Source organism: Erithacus rubecula (assembly GCF_903797595.1).
Source record: "Erithacus rubecula genome assembly, chromosome: 20".
NCBI classification, from domain to species: domain Eukaryota; kingdom Metazoa; phylum Chordata; class Aves; order Passeriformes; family Muscicapidae; genus Erithacus; species Erithacus rubecula.
Genome location: NC_136672.1, coordinates 11411818 through 11430604, shown reverse-complemented (window position 1 = coordinate 11430604; position 18787 = coordinate 11411818). Strand labels below are relative to the sequence as shown.

Sequence of the window (18787 nt, the reverse complement as noted above, 5' to 3'; positions counted from 1 at the left end):
GTGCCTGCCCCGCAGGGGGGGAGGCACCCTGGGATGGAGCCTGCGCCTCTCACCTTCAGCCCGTGCAGGTAGGGCACCCAGTGCTTCTCCAGCAGCTCCGCCCTGTACTTCTTGGTGAAGTAGCCGATGTAGGACACGAAGGCAGAGACCAGCAGCACGTCCCCGCACAGAGTCTTGCCCTGTTCCTTGAGCTGCTCCACGGACTCGGCCCAGCGCACGTTCTCGGACGCCAGCCCCCCAACGAGCCTGGGGGTCACAGGGGGTGGGGGCTCAGCCATGGTGACCCGGGGCATTGTCACCAAACATCCCCACGGCTGCCTCCCCCCGTGAATGCCTGGCCCAATTCATCTCGGCGTTTTTTAATCTGGGGAGGGCGTGGGGGGCTCTGCTGCTCCACAGCCCTGCTGCCAGGGCCAGCAGGTGATGCAGGGAGCAGCAGCAGCCAGGAAGCTGCAGGGCCACGTTGGCACCGTACCTGTTGGCCAGGTTGATGACTTTGTTGGTTTCGTCAGCCTCCTGCTGGCATTTGATCTTCTCTGCTGTGGCTTTCTCAAACTGAGCAGTGAGATTCGCCAGATTTGCATTCAGGGCCTTGGAAGAGAACAGCCCCAGAGTTATTCCCTGCCCTGATGGGAGGGTCCACAGCCCCAGAGCTCTGCAGCATCTCCATCACAGCCCTGACCCTGACCCTGTGACCCCAAACCTGACCCTGTGACCCCACCCTGACCCTGCGACCCCAAACCTGACCCCGTGACCCCACCCTGACCCTGTGACCCCACCCTGACCCTGTGACCCCAAACCTGACCCCGTGACCCCACCCTGACCCTGTGACCCCACCCTGACCCCGTGACCCCACCCTGACCCTGTGACCCCAAACCTGACCCCGTGACCCCACCCTGACCCTGTGACCCCACCCTGACCCTGTGACCCCACCCTGACCCTGTGACCCCAAACCTGACCCCGTGACCCCACCCTGACCCTGTGACCCAAACCTGACCCCGTGACCCCACCCTGACCCTGTGACCCCACCCTGACCCCGTGACCCCACCCTGACCCCGTGACCCCAGCCGTGACCACCAGCCCAGTGTGCGAGTGAGGGGGGCGTTGGGTGGGGTTGGGATTAGGGGCGGTGCTGCGGGATGGGGTCACTGCCAGGGGAGGGGCGGGGCTAAAGCGGCGTTCAGGTGAGGGGCGGGGCCAGGGAAGGGGCGGGGGTGGAGCGGGATGCTGTGACGTAGTGATGACGTAATGGGCGGGGTGCGGGACCACATGACATCACCATGGCCACGTAACCGGGGGCGGGACAACGGAACGTCATCGCAGTGACGTCACCCCGGGCAGGGTCACGTCATGCCGTGGGGGTGACGGGGGCACTCGAAGTCCCGGCGGTCACGTGGCCGGGAGTGCAGGTACACGTGACGCCCACCACCGTCACGTGGCAGGGAGAGGAGGGACACGTGACATCCCGGTGGTCACGTGGCCGGGAGTGCAGGTACGCGTGTAGAAAATTTCAGGCTCCCAGGAATAAATATTTTTATTTAAATTATTATTTAAAGTTTTTATTTGTTTGTTTGGTTTTAATTCACAGGGAGCCTGAAATTTTCTACTGCTGCTTTTTTATTTTAAAGCTAGAAAGGAAAACAAAGTTAGAAACAGATAGAAAAAGAAATAGGGAGAAAAAGAAATGAAGTTAGAGAGGAAAAGAAAAATAGTTAGAAAGAAAAAAATATAGTTAGTTAGAAATAGTGTTTGAAAAATAGAGTTAAAGCTAGAAAGAATAAAAAATAGACTTAGAGGGAAATAGCAAAATAGAGTTGGGGTTAGAGAGAAATAGTAAAATAGAGTTAGAGAAACAGAGAAAAAGAAATAGACTTACAGGGAAATAGTGGTAGAGACAAATAAGGAAATAGTCATAGAGTTAGAGAACCAGAGAGACAGACCGAGTTAGAAACAGAAACACAGTTAGAGAGACAGAAAAAAGTGAGAAAGAGAACAGCAAAGTCAGAAATAGACTGAAAGGAAAATGAGAAGCAAAAGAAGCAAAGCAAGAAATACAGTGAAAGAAAAGACTAAATCACAGCAAAGACAGACAGGGCCGGGGGTGGGGGCGGTCTCCCTTCGGGGACCGCGCTCGGTTGTCACCGGGCTCCGCGCACTCACCGCGATCTTGCTCTTGATTTTGCTCAGCCTGTGCTGCGCCTCCGCCAGCTCAGCATCGGCATCGGCCACCGCCTGCCGCTTGGGCTTCACCGTGCAGTGCACCTCGTAGAAACGCACCATGTTCAGGCACCACGAGCACAGCCCGGCCGCCGCCGTGGACTTGGACTTGATGAACTCGGGGTTGAAGCTGGGGTCCTTGCGGTACGGCCTGCGGGGAGGGCACGGCTGGCACGGCTGGCACGGCTGGCACAACTGGCACGGCTGGCACAGCTGGCACGGCTGGCAAGGCTGGAACGGCTGGCACAACTGGCACAACTGGCACAACTGGCACGGCTGGCACAGCAGGCACGGCTGGCATGGCTGGAACAGCTGGCACCGCTGGCACAACTGGCACTGCTGGCACAGCTGGCACGGCTGGCACAGCTGGCACTGCTGGCACAGCTGGCACAGCTGGCACGGCTGGCACAACTGGCACGGCTGGCACGGCTGGCACGGCTGGCACAGCTGGCACAACTGGCACAGCTGGCACGGGTGGCACAGCTGGCACGGCTGGCACAGCTGGCACCGCTGGCACGGCTGGCACGACTGGCACAGCTGGCACGGCTGGCACTGCTGGCACTGCCAGCACCCCTTCTCGCTCCTCCCAGGCACGGGTGGGACAGCAGGGCCAGACCTGGATCTGCTCCTGTCCCAAACCCTGCTGTGCTCTGGGGTGAAGGTCCCTGGCCCCGGGCACTGGTGGCAGGGCTGTCAGGGGCAGGAACCTGCCATGGACTCACTCAAATGCCTTGAGACACGCCTCAGGAATGTTTTCCCCATCGTAGTTTTTCAAGCTTGCAAGGAAAGTGTCTGCTTTTCCTATCTTGACTTTTCCTGCTGTCCAGCTCTTGTCCTTGGGAATTTTGCCGTTTTCGGCCGTCAGAATCAGCACAGCTGCCATCACATTCACCACCTCTGGTGGAGGGGCCCCAAAGGACTTGAGCTCTGTCAGGTTGTACTGGGGAGGGAGCACAGGGCCCTGAGCATGGCCTGGCCAGGGCTGCCAGCCCTGCTGCTCGCCAGGGAGGGGCTGCCCACCTTGTTGAGGGTGTCCAGGGCCTCGCGGGCGGCCGACAGCACCACCTCTGCCTCTGCCAGGTCGCTGGCACAGGCTCGCTGCTTCTCAGCCACCATCTGGGGAGGGAGCACGTGGGGTGGGGTGAGTGGCTCTGACTGCAGAGCTCACCCTGCCCTGCCCCACACTGGGCACCAGCTCAGCACTCTGCACCTTGTTGATGGCCTCCACCTTCAGCTCCTCCTCATCAGCAATGGCTTTCTCCTTGCTGACCTTCTCTGTCTCAATACCCACCACCTGGATCAGTTTGTCTGTGTCCTCATTCTTCTGCTTCAGCTCTACCTCCTGGACTGCCAGCATGGCTTTCAGGTCATCCACCTCGATGGGGGAAGAAACAGAGCAGATAAAAGGGCTGATCCTGCCAAGCCCTGCCTCGTGGATCAGCAGTGTCTTGGTGTGCTTGGGGCTCTCACAGACACTGCCAGGGATGTGCCTGCTCCCTCCGCCGTGCCAGACCCAGCACAAGAGCAGCACAATGCACAGGAGAGGCTGTGGCAGGCACCTGTGATGCTGTGCTCTGCAGCTTCATCAGCCCCTTCTCCAGCCTGTCGATGCTGGCAGACAGCTTGCTCCTTTTATCTGCCAGCAGGTTTTGGTAGAGCTTTATCTGCTCCAGGAAGGTCTTTGGCGTGGTGTAATTATAGCGTCTCTCCACAGACAGGTAGATCTTGGACATCTCCTTTGAGCTCGTGTGGACGAAGGACATGAACTGGCTGATGGAGGCCTTGACCTCAGGCTGCACAGAGAGCACAGGCAGGGAGCTGCAGTGCTGCCTGCACGAGCCCTCCTGTGTCCAGCCACAGAGGCCAGAGCTGAGATCTGCTACAGGCACTGGAGCCCATGCCCAGCTCTGGCCTGACACCCGTGTGAGGAGGAACTGCTGTCCCCAGGCTGCTGCCTGTGGGGTGTTTTCAGGACAGACTGGAAAGGGAGGATTTGTCCTCACCAGCACAGCACAGGGCTGCAGGCTCTGACACCAGAACCAGCTGCAAATTCATCCCAGAGCTATTCCCAGTGCCCCATCCCTGGGCACACTGAGCACAGAGAGCAGCAGAGCTGCAGTTGACTGCAGTGCAGCCCGAGATCCCCATCCCCAGTCCCAGCTCACCTCGATGTCAGGTGTTTCCTCCAGGAACCTGCTGCTGACGGACACCAGAGCGTCCTGGGGCCACTCGTGGAACCAGTCGATGGCCGTGCAGTTCACCACGGCCGGGAACCTCCTGGCCCGCACACGCAGCGTGGAGCCCACGGGGGAGAAGCAGAGCACCACCTGGGGCAGGCCAGGGGCTCAGTGGGGTGTCCCTGCTGCCAGGCTGGGGACAGGGGCTCCAGGGGTTCTGCTGCAGAGCTGACATTCGCTGCTGTCCCACTGGGCTCCCTGTGGTGGCTGCAGGCAGCGGCTGAGCACAGTGCTGCTCTGGGTATCCCTGGCACTGCCCAGCAGGGTGTGTGGCCGTGCAAACTGCTCACCCCTCTGCCCACAAGGAGGTCAGTACAGGGCTGTTCAGCCTCCGGGGCTGGGGGCACCTGGGCAGTCTCTGAAAGCTCCTTTTGCCTAAACCCACCATCCTGGCATGATACCTCTGTATTCTCTGGCCTGTTGCAAAGAGGTTTGGGATGAGGGAAATCAAGGGCACAGACAAACCAACCTGGAGAGCAAACACCCACCTTTAACTGGCGCCTGACTTTTTCTATAAATAATTTCCAGCAGTTTTCCTTTGTATCCTCCATTCCAAGGGCCTTCACTTGAGGCCTCATGGAGCCGATGATGCTTTCCAGGTCAGAGTCCTGAAAGAGGCCTGGCACGTCCCCAGACGCCAAGAAATCATTGATCACAACCAGGAATGATTCCTCAGCCACCTGGGAGTCTGTCATCAGGAACACGCCGGGGATGTTCTTCACAGCAGCTTTGATGTACTGGGAGGCAAGGTCCAGCTGGGACAGAGAGAAACTGTCACTGCCCAGCCCAGCCCCCGGAGGGTTCTCCAAAGTGACCAGTTTGGGCAGCCCTGAGAGCTGGGAGGGAAGGAGCCTTTGGGAAGGAGCTGGTGCCAGGATCTCTGCCCACACCACCACCCCTGCTGCCACCAGCAGCTCCTGCCCATGCCTGGCTGGGGAGTGTTGGAGTGTACTTTCTGATAAGATATAATAAACATCCAAGCCTGAACACGAGAAAAACTGCTTCAGCCATGTTTTTGTTAATGGCTCTGAGGGCAAGCAGACGAGACTGATGGCAAACCACTGATTAAGTGGTTTTGCACTAATTGAAGTACACAGCCCCTGCACCACTGTTAGAGGGGAGCACTGTGGCCCTCGGGGCAGGACTGAGTGTCACCTGTGAGCGGACCCTCGTGTGCACAGTGTCACCAGGAGAGCAGAGCCACCCCAGGCACCCAGCCCCAGGCAGGTGGCACGGAGCCAGGGCCCAAAGCTGCTCCTACCTTCAGGTCAGGGATGCCATAGCCCTTCCTCAGCGTGATCTGGAACACGCTCAGGTTGCTGATGTGAGCTGCCAGCCGTGCCAGGCTCTGCTTTCCACTGCCCCCCACCCCCACCAGCAGCGCGTTGCCCCGAGGAGACTCCAGGATCCGGCTGATTCTGCAAATGTGAGACACTGCGTCTTCAAAGAGCACCTGAGGAGAACAAGGGGGGAAGGTTTGGTGTCCTGGATCAGGGCAGAAAGAGCAGTGAGTGCCTCATAATGCACCGAGCAGTGCAATGCCACAGTCCCCTCTTCTCAGGGCAGAGCTGCCTGCCAAGGCACTCACCAGATTCATCGCTGCATTCACCTCGTTGTAGCTGTCCAGGGCTTCCCCCAGCAGGTCACTCAGAGCTGTCCAGTTTGTCACTGGCATGTACTTGGACTCATCCATGCCCTGGGCAAAGTGGCAGTAGATGTTGGGCTTGGCAAACATCAGCTCTTCGTTGAGATCCTGGAGAGGCAATTCCAGCGTGGGGCTCGGCTGTGCACACCTGGGAGCACCACTGGGCTGCAGAGCTCCACTGCTCAGCACAGTTCACCTGGAAGGAGGCTTTGCAGATGTCAGCCAGCAGCTTCTTGAAGCTGTACTGATCCTCTTCATCGACAAGCTTGTCTCCATACACCCTCTCTGCCTCGTGAAGCCAGAGACGCACCAGGTCCACCGGGGTTTTCAGGCATTCAGGGGTGGAGAAGAGCAGCCCCTGACAAACAAACCCCACAGCCCTTAAGGCTATATTTTAGTCCTGCTCAGAGCTGATTGGAAGGGTTTGCTCTGGGAAGAGGCCAAGTCCCTTTTCAGGGACATTGTATGCTGCAAGGATATGGGATGAGGAAAGGGAGGAGTAAGGATATTTTAGAAGAAACAGCTCTCCCACTACCTGGAATATGTTGGAGAGGTCCCGCAGGTTGAAGATGTAGTGGAACTTGATGGCTGTTGGCAGAAAGTTGGAGGCAACCTTCTGGTGCAGGGCTGTTGGCAGGACAGGGGGGTGAGCGGGCTGCAGGTCCAGAGAGCCCTGAGCCTGCAGGGCTCCCCAGCAGGGCATGCCCAGGGGCCTGTCCCAGCCCAGCGTGGCCGAGGCTCACCCAGCGCTGCTGCCACCAGCTGGGGCTGCATCCTCTGCAGCTGCAGGGGCAGGCTGTGGCGGGCCAGGTGCTGCTGCAGGATGGTGCCGTACACTGTGTGCAGAGCCTCGCGGCTGGGGAAGCACACGGCCAGCACGCAGAAGTGCCGCTGCACAGGGGACACGTGGACGTGGGCGCTCTGCCCCTTCCCTCACCCACCCTCTGGTGCCCGCAGAGGGGCTGTGCCAGGCGGGCCCTGCCCGGACTCACCTGCAGCCGGGAGTCGATGGTGAAGGAGCCCGCCGTCGGGTTCATGCACGCCACGTACTGGCAGCTGCGGATGTCCTTCAGGGTCAGCTTGTTCCTGTCGTACCTGAGCGGGGACCGGCCCTGTGACAGCTCCCCGGGGAGGGCCCGGGCTCCCCCTCGTGTCCCTCCAGCACCCACCAGTGCCCGTGGTCCAGGTGCTGCCGGATCAGCGTGTGCGGTGCCACCGTGCCGTACTTGTCCACCTCCGGCATGTTCATGTCGTCGATGAAGTAGATCAGCCTTTTGGTGCCAGGTGGGCCGTAAATTCTCCCCGATTTCTTCTCCAGGGGTTTCTCAAGGACGCCTGCAGCGACAGGAGTAGGTGTGTGGGGGGGTCTGCCACAGGACCCTGTGGCACAGCCAAGTGTGGGGCCAGTGCTGGCTCTGCGAGCCTTACCCTGCAGCATGGCTGAGGTTGTGTAGAAGTTGAGGGGCACAGACTGCACCAGGTATTCATCTGTGCCAAGTGCCTCCAGCTTGTCCCACATCAGGACCGATTTTCCTGTCCCTGCGTTGCCCACCAGCATCACCGGCCGCTGCTTCTCCATCAGCAGGTCCATGAAGTAGCGCAGGCGAATGGTCTCTGTGGTGTGCACCACGGCAGCCTGGGGACAGGCACTGTCAGTCCCTGCACTGCCCTGGCACTGCCAGAGCCAGGACCCTCTGCTGGGGCAGTGCCAGAGCCCTGCACAGAGCTCCTGGCAGCTCCAGTGGTGCTCTCTGCATGCAAACCTGGTCCCTCTCTAAAGCACATCTTGGGTGCTCTATTACTCTAAAGACTTTCAGACCAAAACCAAGTTATTACACAGCACAACATGTGGACAGTTTCTGGAATTGACACACAGCCACAGCTCCTTATCCTTTTCCCTGACAGCTTAGGTAACCCCCAGCAAGGTGCCACTGTAGGAAACACAAATGGAGGGCTAAAGGACATTTTGCACTCAGGCAATAGTCACAGCTACTTTGTGAGATTCTTTGAAGCTGCAGCTTAATCTGGGTTTGATGGGTAGTTCCAGTCCAAGTCCTGGTGATGCTCCACACATTGCTGAGGGGAGACTGGAGTGACAAAGAAACCATACAAACACAGCACTCGTGGGAGATACCTGCAAGGGGACGTCGGGGTCGAGCTCGAATGCTGGCACTCTTTCATCCCAGGGATTGAATGTCTTCTTTTCTGGATGAATGTAATAGTCAAAAATTGTCCCCTGACTGGGAAACTTGATGGCTTTAAATTCCCCCAGCCACCACTTGCTGAACTGTGCACGGTGATCAACCAGCTGGAGGACAGAACAGACACACTCAGAGCCCAGGCACACGATGGGGTGCAGAGAGGGGGGCAGGTGCTGGGCAGTCCCCTGGCTGTACCTGGTCCTGGAACAAGGCCCCACCAAAGGCCCAGATACAGGCAAAGACAAAGAAGAGCTCATATAGATCCCGGGGTGAGTCTGGCGGGACGTTCTTTGGTGTCAGGAAACACTCGAGCAGGGACAGAACTGTCTGTATGGCCGTGACCTCAGGGACAGGGGTGATGGTCTTGAACCCAGACCTGAGCTTCTCCAGGCATGGTGGCAGGTACTTGTCAAAGAGGATCATCAGAGCAGCCTTCTCAGACTTCACTGTCCTTGTCTCAATCCAGCTGGTCACAATGCTGGGGGAGACACAAGCAGGGCTGCAGCGAGCATCCCATGCCATGCCATCCCATCCCATGCAATCCTGTCCTGTCCTGTCCAATCCCATGCAATGCCATCCCATTATCCCATCCCATTATCCCATCCCGTTATCCCATCCCATTATCCCATCCCCTTATCCCATCCCCTCATCCCATCCCGTTATCCCGTCCCGTTATCCCATCCCCTCATCCCATCCCCCCATCCCATCCCCCCATCCCATCCCCCCATCCCATCCCCCCATCCCGCCCCTCCTCCCGCCCCGTCTCACGGGTTCCAGCCCAGGTCTGTGGGGTTGATGTAGAGGATCCCCGCGCGGGACACGGTGGCGGGCGTGGCCGTGCGCAGGTGGCTGATCTCGAAGATGAGCCGCATGGTGGGAGTGAGGGGGATGCGCTCGTTGCTGGCCAGGGTGAGGACCTGGGGGAAGGGGCTCGTGGTGGGGGGTGTCTGGAGCTGGTCCCCCCGAGATACCCGGTGGGCACAGCCCCCGGGGCGTGACAGCACCAACCTTATTGTCATCCATGACTGTGTTCAGGGACTCGATCCACATGGGGTCAATGTCTCCGTCCAGGATGATCCATTTGGGCCCATCGTGTGTGATGTTGGCCAGGTCACGCATTGCTGTGGAGAACAGACCTGCCCACGGAGAGACGTGTTCCTCTCCACACAGCCACGAATCACGTTCCTTCTCCCTCCTGTTCCAGGGAACAGCCCCAAGGAAACTCTTCCCACCCCATCTCACATCCCGTGGGCAGCTCACAGCAGTGCTGTCTCACCATCCTTCCATTCCCGCGTGGCTGGGTGAATGATCCCGAACAGCTCGTCGCAGGTCACAGCCTTGGGGTCGAGGTCCACGGTGACCGGCCTCCTCTCCAGCCTCTGGTACGTCTTGTTGAGTGACTTCAGCACCTGTGGGGAGGGCAGGGTGCAGCCACAGCTCAGATCCTGGCACGGGGCAGTGTGATCCCACAGGGGCAGCCACAGCCGTGATCCCACAGCTGTGGGGGGCTGTGGGATGTGCTTGGCCAAGGCCAGAGGGGCCCCGTGTGCCCAGGAGGGTTTGGCCACCACCTGGGACTTGCCGCAGCCGGCGTTGCCCACCACGAAGACCGAGTGTCGCACTTGCAGCAGCTCCTCCATCTGCACCACCTTCAGCACAAAATTCTCCTCTGCCTGCAGCTTCAGCTCCAGCACGGACTCACGGATGACCTGCGAGGGACAGGAGGCACTGAGCACCAGCAGCCCTGCAGAATCCCTGGAGATGAGCTGGCTGCCCCCACAAGCGCTGGATGGATCCTGCCAGGACAGGGACATCTCTGGCAGTGGAGCCGTGCTTGGGCTTGCACCTTCTCAAAGTTGAGGTCCCTCTTCCTGGGAACGTCCAGGGCTGGAAACAGGTCTCCAATCAGCCCCATGAAGACAGGCAAGTCATCCGTCACGATCTTGGGGATGTTGAAGTCTCGCAAAGCTCTCATCAGAACCTGGTCCTCTGCAGAGCCAGGGTCCCCCCTCTTCAAGGAGCCTGCCACCACCAGCACGGACTTGATGGCCCGCAGCCCCCAGTCATAGTGGTCCTGTGACAGGGAGCAGAGAATCACCATTTCACTTTGGTGAGAGAGAACTGCTTCAAACAGCACTGCAGAGGGTCACCCTGAACATCAGATCCCAGCCATGTCACCCACAGGGCACCCTGGGCTGGACCTGAACTGAGATTATTTACAGGAGAAGCCTGTCAGTCCTGGGGGTGCTTTGGAACTGGGAATCTGACTTTCTTCCTGGAGATAGGTTTGTAGTGTAAATCACCTCTCTTGGGACGAATAATATATGAATGCTCTCACCTTAACTGGCCTAATTCTAATTCACTTTATAATTCCATTTCTAATTCCATGGTATCCTACTTCTGGGCTTCTTGATTCCTTCCTTAAGGCAGAAAGGTGCCATATGATGCAGCAGGTAGAAGTGGATCTTTCCCAGCCACAGACCTGAGCTGTGCAGAGCTGTCACTCCCTGTGTCACCACCAGCAATCCCACTACAGTGTGTCAGGTTTGATGATCAAATGGACTCTCCTTTCACAGCCAGCACTATGTAATATTGTTAATTACCTGTTTTGACAGCAGTTCTTTGCAGAGTGTGTAGAGAGTGATGAACTTTCTTGCCAGGAGCCTGGCCTCAAGAAATCCCTCTGCCACGAGCATGATTTCGCAGATCAGTTCAAAATCAGGGACCACCATAGCACAGGGTCTAGAGAGGAGCAGCTACAACTGTCAGGGCAACATCTCTGTGCCTCCCCTTCCACTGCCTCACCATCCTTTTGTCCTGCTCTCAGTTGGATTGTCAGGTGAGGTGGCAACCCACTGGAGCATCCTGTCCCCGTGCTGAGCAGCCCCGCTCCCCTTGCCTGGCCACCCCTGGGGACTGACAGGACTGTCCTGTGCTGCCAAGGGCTGCCTCACCAGGGCCACCAGAGCCCCAAACACCCAGGCAGAGGTCCCACTGCGTGCGGCACACGAGTGCTGCAGTGACAGGCACCCACCTGAACAGAGCTTTCAGGTTCTCGGGCAGCTCGGTGCGCCCGGCGTAGCCGGGGTTCATGGTGATGAACAGCCCGACCGAGGGCACCAGCGAGATCATCTCCCCAAGGAAGTTGAATGTTTTCTTCTTGGCACGGATTGCATCTTGAATGCATTTGACCTGCCAGGTGAGCAGAGGTGTTGGTGCTGGCAGCTCCCAGCTCCCTGCCCAGTGCTCTGCCTGGCCCTGTCTGCCCAGGATGAGCTCAGGGTTTGGCTGTGCCAGGAATAATAGTGAAATATAGCTGAAGCCACAGCAGCAGAAGAGCTGGCCTTAAACCTGCTCCTTCCTAATCACCCCAGCTCCCTGTCCCAGGTGATGGCAGAGCTGGGGTGTGACAGGTCACCAGGCTGGGACACAGCCAGGCTGTGACGTTTAACTGTGCCAAAATCCCCTGCACTGCTGTGCTTCCACCCCGCACCCTGTGTCCAAACAGGGGTCCAAAACAGTGGAGAGAACAGTGGCAAACTGTCCTGTCAGTCAGGTTTAACTGGGGGAGCACACAGGACATGAGCTGGGAAGGCTCTTTGTGCCACTGGCCTGGGGGCAGCACCCACCTGCACGGCAATGACCGACAGGACCTCCACCAAAATGCGATTGAACTCGTCGAAGCAGCCCCAGGCACCTGTCTGGGCGAGTCCTTTGTAGATGTTCCCACAGGACTGGAGAGGAACAGAGCAGAGGGACAGGGCTCAGGCACTGCAATCCCTCAGGGCAGCTGCAGTGGGGTTTGGTGACAAAACCTGAGTGCCGAGAGCTGCCCATGCCTTATGTACTGTGCTCCTCCCTAGGGAAACTCCCCACGGGGATGAAGCCCCCTGCCCCTGGGCTCCCCCAGACCCAAACTAGGTCTCCTTGTCTCGGACACCCCGTGGCTTTCACCTCCAGGTGCCCCATGCCCCACCTTGTAGTCCATCTGCTCGGAGCAGTTGAACACGTACACCATCATGCCCACGGCCCGGCCCAGGTCCTTGGTGGTCTCGGTTTTGCCGGTGCCCGCGGGGCCGGCGGGGGCTCCCCCCATGTAGAGGTGCAGGGACTGTGTCAGGGTGATGTAGCACCTGCCGGGGAGCAGAGGGGGCTGAGCCCAGGTGAGGCAGTGCCGGGGGCAGGGCGGTGTGGGAGCCCCACCTGTCCGTCAGGGGCGTGATGACCAGCCGGGGGGTGTTGCCCAGGTACTCGTAGGCGTAGAGCAGCTGGGCGTCGCAGATGTTGGCGAAGCAGTGCCGCTCCCCCTCGTCCCAGCGGTGCCGCAGCTGCGACTGCCACGCAAACGCCTGCGAGCTCTCCACCTGCACAAAGCTGGGTGAGCACTGACACTGCCAGGAAAACACCTGGAGCTCTCCACCTGCACAAAGCTGGGTGAGCACTGACTGCCAGGAAAACACCTGGAGCTCTCCACCTGCACAAAGCTGGGTGAGCACTGACACTGCCAGGAAAACACCTGGAGCTCTCCACCTGCACAAAGCTGGGTGAGCACTGGCACTGCCAGGAAAACACCTGGAGCTCTCCACCTGCACAAAGCTGGGTGAGCACTGACACTGCCAGGAAAACACCTGGAGCTCTCCACCTGCACAAAGCTGGGTGAGCACTGGCACTGCCAGGAAAACACCTGGAGCTCTCCACCTGCACAACAGCTGGCTCAGGAGGGCAGGTGGCACTGGCACTGCCCAGCCTGGCTCCTGGGACAGTCACACGCCCTGCCTTGGGGCCATTCCCAGCACAAGGACAGTGTGCAAAGGGTCCCAGGGCTGTGCTGGGGTGGGTGAGGACCATCCCTCCTCCACACCACACCACCCAGCCTGAAAGAAATGGAATGACAGGAAATCTGTGTCCCAAACTTCTGAGAGGTGGTGCAGCAAAAATTCCCTCTGGTACCAGATACCTTTGTTTGGATCATTTTGGCCAGAACATCCCTTGCATGGACATCAATAGTACAGATTGTCATGATCTTCATTCTGTCTCCAGCACTCAGGTTCCCCAGGAGCAGGGAAATCAGGGCGTTCAGCCGAGCGATCTGGACAAGGACAGGGATATTGGACACGGAGGTGCTGCCCTCGTTTGCCCACCCTCAATGGCCCCTGGCCTGGCAGAGAGGCTCAGGCCAGCTCCAGGTCAGGTGTGGATGGTGCTAACCTGCTTTTTGTTATAATCCTTCAGGGCATTCTCATAACCTTTCTCCAGACTCGCAAAGGCAACACCAACCTCTGAGGTCCAGGCGATTTGGGTGCACGTGAGAGCGACCTGCACGGGGACAGCACGGCCATGAGGAGGAACCTGCTGTGGCTCAGGGTTCTGTGCCTCCTCTGGCCCCTGCTCCTGCCCCTCCCAGAGCCCCGTGCAGCAGCACCCACCTGGGCTGGGTAGTCAAACACCCACTGGTCCCGTGGCTTGTCCTCGTAGGTGGCCAGGGCCTGGGGGATGAGGCTGCGCAGGGTCGAGCGCATGCGCTCCAGCAGCCGGTTCAGCCAAACCTCCACCTGCAGGGTCACAGCCAGCAGAGCTGAGAGCAGCTCCCTCCCCTCAGCCTGCACAGACCTGCCCTGCACACTGCAACACAGGAGGGTCTGGTGCTGGTCCTGCAGGGCACATCCCAGGGAGTGTGATGAGGGCGAAGAGCCAAGGGGTGACCATCCTGCAACCCTCCAGGTTCACACGGCTGTGCTGCTCTCTACCTACAGGGCAGCTGCCATTTCTAGGGTGTTTGCCCCAAAATCTCTGTAATTGCATTTTTATACTCCTGACAGGCTGTTAGAGCACAACCAGCAAAGGGCTCATCCCCACCCCCATTCCCATCCCCATCCCCATGCCCATCCCCATCCCCAGCCCCACTCCCATCCCCATCCCCAGCCCATCCCCATCCTGCCCCCCACTCAGGCTGCAGTCCCCTCAAGCCCAGCTGACCTGGCCAGACAGGTCACAGTCTGCATCGAAGGCCACGTACTCCCCGTCCCGGCTGAACATCCCGTGGGCCATCTTCTGAGGCTTCTTGTCTGAGTCCAGCACGAACTCCAGCTTGGCCAAACTGTCAAAGAGCTTGGTCAAGTGCCGGGACACCTGAGAGCAGAGGCACAGCCCCTGTCAGGACCCCTGTCACCTGTGGCATCAGCAAATGGATCTACCCTGGGCACTGCACCCCCAGGAAGGGGCAGCAGGGATGGTGTTCTGCCCCTAAGAGTGAAAAATATTCTAAAACTGCTCAAACAAGTGCAGGCAAATGGCACAGGACTCATGCCCATGCCCACACACAGCCTGTACCTCAAGGGGCTCGGTCCCCTTTGATAAAATATCCAGTAGGTCCGCAGAGGAAACAAAATAGAACCGGGGAAAAGCCAGTCTTTTGGTCTCCAGGTATTCAGCCAAGGCCTTCTCACAGACTCCCAGCCTGGAGAAAACACAAAAACCTGCCATTATCCCCCATATATCAGTTTTACTCTTTGCTCTGTCCTTGTCTTGCTCTGGAGGAATCAACCCCATCCTCTGGCTCCCAAATCAGCACGACTCCATCCTCACCTTTCCTGCAGCGCTTCCAGCCGGGTGTGCAGCCCGGGCTTGTTGGTGCACACAATCACGTTGGGAACTTGCACTGCATCAGCCATCAGCTCCTGAAGAGGAAAAACATTTCAGTCATCCTGAGCTGGCTGAGAGCTGCAGGGAAAAGGAGAGGGGGAATGGGCTTCGCACTCGGAAATCCTCGTCAATGGTATCAAATTTCTTGGACTCCTCTGGCAGCTGACTGCGAGTGTCCTCAGATGCTATGAAGATTGTCTCCAGGTGACTCCACTTCCTCTGTACCTCCAGCCAGGTGTTGATAACAGTGTCAGTGGTTGACAGCTTATTCTGCCAGTCCTGAGCCCTCTGGAGGAAGAAGGCTCGGTACTTGGAGGTCAGCACGTTCTGCAGCTGCATTTGGTTGTCCTCCAGCGTCTCAATGAGCGACTCGTCCACCTTGAGCAGGGGGAGCTGGGTCCTGCTGTGGGGCTCGTACTCAAACTCCAGTGTTGCCCAGGTACTGTCCAGGGCATTCAGCACCTGCAGGGGGGTGTGAGGCTGAGCTGGATGCTGTGGTGCTGGGCCCAGGAGCACAGAGGGCTCCACAAGCTCTCCAGCCCCAGGAAGACAAGCCCATGCCAGCCACGGCCACATTGACACAGAGGTCTCAGCAAAGCAGGGAGCAGCTGAGCCCCATTCACCTTCTCCATCCCAGCCTCCTTCGACGCCTTGTCCACAATGCCCCGAACCTCCTCCTCAAACTTGTGCAGGTTCAGCTGCAGCAGATCGGCCAGCGTGGTCTTCTCAGACATGGTGAATTCCACCTGGAGCAGAGCCGGCGTGGTTGGGCCAGGGTCTCCCCTCCACAGAGGGGCAGCTCACCCAAACCAGCTCATTCACACCCACATTACAGACCCTGCACAAGTATTGGCATGTGGCCAGATTCAAACCCAGTGGCCCCCCTTCCCTCGCTGGGTGCGGATCTCGGGGGTCTCGTGGGCCAGGCAGGGCGGGGGGCTGTGGGGGCACCTTGGCCGTGTGCACCAGCTCCTGCCAGTGGCGGTCCCTGATGGCCGGGTTCTGCAGCTCGCTCACGGCGCGCAGGGACGTCATCATGTTCTTCATGCTGCTGTCCAGCCCCGTGAACGCGTCCCAGCTCTTCACCTCCCGGTCCAAGCTCCGGATGTCCTTAGCAAATTTCTTGCACTCAATGTCCATATCCTCAACGTTGAGGTCTGCCCACCTGGTTGTCTTCCAGGTGGCGATGCTCAAGTTCACCTGGACCCAGGACACAACGTGTCATTAGCAGCAGCGTTCCAGCCCAGGAAGAGGAGCAGCACACCCAGTGCCTGCATGCCCTGTGTGCCCACGGCCCCCACACCTGCACACACCATGCAGACCTGCCCTAAGAGTGAACACCTGCCCCATGTCTCATCCTCCCTCTGATGGCAATGAGCTCTCTGAGAAGCTGCAGCAGCTCTGCACCCTGGGCTGGCAGTGGCCAGCTGGCACCAGGTACGTACGTGCACCAGGTGCCCATGCCAGCCAGGAGCAGCCTGGCAGCAGCGCTGGGTGCTGTGCCCTGCTCCCAGCCCATACCAGGGTCACCATGTCCCACAGGTCCTTCAGCAGGCGCAGCTCCTTGCGGCACATCTTCAGCTGCTTGTAGTCTGGGACTGACACCTCAAACAGTGCAGATTTGGTGGCCAGGGCTGCCATTTCCTCCTCCAAGGCCAGGATGCTTCCATGTTGCTGGAAGGAAGATGGAAAAGGTGTCAGCCAGGGGTTGTCCCTACATGTCTCTATCCCAGCAGTGGTTCTGTCCCTGCTGCAGAGCCAGACCCTCCCTGGGAGCTGGAGCCAGACCCGGAGCGGCTGCCCAGGCAGTGCCAGTGGGGACAGCGGTGGCCCTGGCATCCTGCCCTTCCTTACTTCGTTCATTAACTTGTAGGGCTCTGGCTCTGTGTACGAGAAAGGCGCTTGGCTCAGGAAAGTCTCCCGGAAGGCGAGCTGCTTGACCTGTGTGGGAGGACAGCGGGGCTCATGGGGGCAGCCAGCACCTGGCAGTGGGGAAGAGCAGCAGAGCCTTCCCAGAGCTGCCCGAGCTGCCTCCCTGCCCGCAGCCCCACCTCAAAGTCCTGGCACTTGTCGCGGAGGACGGCGGCCTCGGCCGCTTGCAGGGGCGCTGCGCTGTCCGCCACCCGCAGGCACAGCTTCTTGTTGTTGTCCCACTGCTCGGGCAGCTTCTGCACTGGGCAGAGTCTGGGGTCACCAGGCTGGCCCCAGGCAGCCCTTGCCCGGCCCCCCTCGCCCCGAGCACCCCACCTGGAGCTGCAGATGGATCTCATCCGGCATCTTGTCCCCATAAGTCTTGAGCAGCGCAACTGTGTCCTTCAGGGGCTCGAACATGGCATCAGTGGCCTCCTGCCTCTCCCTGACCTTCGCCAGGTGTGCCATCATTGCCACCAGCCCTTCGTAGTCTCCCTCCTCCAGAGGTTTACTCAAGCCGGCAGTGGACTCCTGGATGAAATCCTGCAGCTCCTGCAGACTGAGAGGACAATGGTGCTCACCAGGCGTCCCTGGGCTCGGGGCTCACTCTGCAGGGCGTGACCCCCAGGAACTCAGCCCTGAAGGTGCCTGGACCCTTCACCTGGAACCTGCAGTTTCAGGGCTGTCTCCCCGGGTCAGCTTAGCCAGGCTTCAGTCCCTGTCCCAGTGCCAGGGCTGGGCAGGCCTTACCTGCTGGTGACGTGGATGGCGAGGAACTGCCGGAGCACCAGGCTGTGGCCCTTGATGGCGTCCAGCAGCGCCTTCCTGAAGGGGCGGCAGTCGCTCTGCAGCCACCCCCCAAACACCTTGGTTTCCTCAAACCCCAGCACCTCTTCGTACAGTGCCTCGAGTGCATCGATCTGCGGACAAGAACAGGTCCTGGTCTGTGGCTGGCACCTCCCTGGGCACCCGGTGTCGTCTGGGGCACCCCAAGCACTCAGCACATCTCCAGGCACCCATCCCACACCTCCTGTTGAAAGAGCTGGAGGGGTGGCAGCCCAGGTGCCAAGGGCTTCTCTGGCACTGGTGGTTTCTCTGTGCCTGGCTGTGCCTCTGTGCCTGGCTGTTTCTCTGTGCCTGGCTGTGCCTCCCCCTCTCCAGGCTCGGCGCTTCTGTCCATGGTGAGGAAGCGCTCCAGGAACTCCTCGTGGCTCTCCTGCCACAGGTGGGAGAGCTCCTCAAAGCTGGCGCTGAATTCTTCACCTTCTGCCATGCTGCTGACCACCAGCGACAGCAGCTTCTCCTGCATCATCAGGAGCTCCGCCTGCTCCTCCAGCGCCGTCTGAGGGGACAGGCAGAGCTGGGGACAGGCTGGGGACACGGCCACACTCACCCACCTCGCCCACCTTTACCCACCTTCACCCACCTCACCCAGCCCCTGGGAGCTGTGCCCGCCCTGAGCTCACCTTGTAGCTCACTGCCCCCTCCAGCAGCCGCGGCATGGACGCTGCCACCGCCTCGGTGTCCCCGAGCAGCCCCTCCATCAGCACCAGGAAGCTGTCACCGGCACCCGCGTCCAGCGAGGGCTGGTACTGCACGCGGCCCTCGGCCAGCTCCATGCGCACCTCGAACAGCGGCGCCACCTGCGCCTGCCGGGGCGGGCACGGTGTGCCAGCGCCCGCACCGACAGCACACAGCCCCCTGCCCCCTGCCCCCTGCCCACTGCCCACACCCTACAGCACCTCGAACAGCGGCGCCACCTGCGCCTGCCGGGGCGGGCACGGTGTGCCAGCGCCCGCACCGACAGCACACAGCACACAGCCCCCTGCCCCCTGCCCACTGCCCCCTGCCCACACCCTACAGCACCTCGAACAGCGGCGCCACCTGCGCCTGCCGGGGCGGGCACGGTGTGCCAGCGCCCGCACCGACAGCCC

The 18787-nt window shown here is 59.7% G+C and overlaps 1 protein-coding gene across 2 annotated transcripts in view; it reads right to left on the bottom strand.

Moving 5' to 3' along the window:
• The window catches only part of DNAH17 (dynein axonemal heavy chain 17), a 34963-nt gene that overhangs the window by 9459 nt on the left and 6717 nt on the right, over positions 1-18787 (bottom strand). For both annotated transcript variants that reach the window (XM_079323667.1, XM_079323668.1), the window contains exons 18-62: positions 18320-18502; positions 17881-18195; positions 17604-17773; positions 17190-17412; positions 16994-17110; positions 16797-16883; positions 16464-16616; positions 15894-16142; positions 15566-15688; positions 15057-15404; positions 14886-14977; positions 14631-14757; positions 14277-14429; positions 13727-13852; positions 13509-13616; positions 13258-13389; positions 12504-12664; positions 12277-12433; positions 11930-12034; positions 11335-11492; positions 10904-11042; positions 10147-10374; positions 9872-10009; positions 9577-9709; positions 9309-9436; positions 9069-9217; positions 8496-8778; positions 8234-8407; positions 7528-7735; positions 7269-7434; positions 7092-7194; positions 6843-6990; positions 6635-6726; positions 6296-6457; positions 6043-6207; positions 5716-5907; positions 4943-5209; positions 4383-4544; positions 3777-4010; positions 3428-3592; positions 3238-3333; positions 2940-3157; positions 2161-2368; positions 476-591; positions 54-246 (exon numbers count right to left, since the gene is read on the bottom strand). In XM_079323667.1, the coding sequence (XP_079179793.1) occupies positions 54-246; positions 476-591; positions 2161-2368; positions 2940-3157; positions 3238-3333; positions 3428-3592; positions 3777-4010; positions 4383-4544; positions 4943-5209; positions 5716-5907; positions 6043-6207; positions 6296-6457; positions 6635-6726; positions 6843-6990; positions 7092-7194; positions 7269-7434; positions 7528-7735; positions 8234-8407; positions 8496-8778; positions 9069-9217; positions 9309-9436; positions 9577-9709; positions 9872-10009; positions 10147-10374; positions 10904-11042; positions 11335-11492; positions 11930-12034; positions 12277-12433; positions 12504-12664; positions 13258-13389; positions 13509-13616; positions 13727-13852; positions 14277-14429; positions 14631-14757; positions 14886-14977; positions 15057-15404; positions 15566-15688; positions 15894-16142; positions 16464-16616; positions 16797-16883; positions 16994-17110; positions 17190-17412; positions 17604-17773; positions 17881-18195; positions 18320-18502 (7554 nt within the window). The remainder of the gene's footprint in view (positions 1-53; positions 247-475; positions 592-2160; positions 2369-2939; positions 3158-3237; positions 3334-3427; positions 3593-3776; positions 4011-4382; positions 4545-4942; positions 5210-5715; positions 5908-6042; positions 6208-6295; positions 6458-6634; positions 6727-6842; positions 6991-7091; positions 7195-7268; positions 7435-7527; positions 7736-8233; positions 8408-8495; positions 8779-9068; positions 9218-9308; positions 9437-9576; positions 9710-9871; positions 10010-10146; positions 10375-10903; positions 11043-11334; positions 11493-11929; positions 12035-12276; positions 12434-12503; positions 12665-13257; positions 13390-13508; positions 13617-13726; positions 13853-14276; positions 14430-14630; positions 14758-14885; positions 14978-15056; positions 15405-15565; positions 15689-15893; positions 16143-16463; positions 16617-16796; positions 16884-16993; positions 17111-17189; positions 17413-17603; positions 17774-17880; positions 18196-18319; positions 18503-18787) is intronic.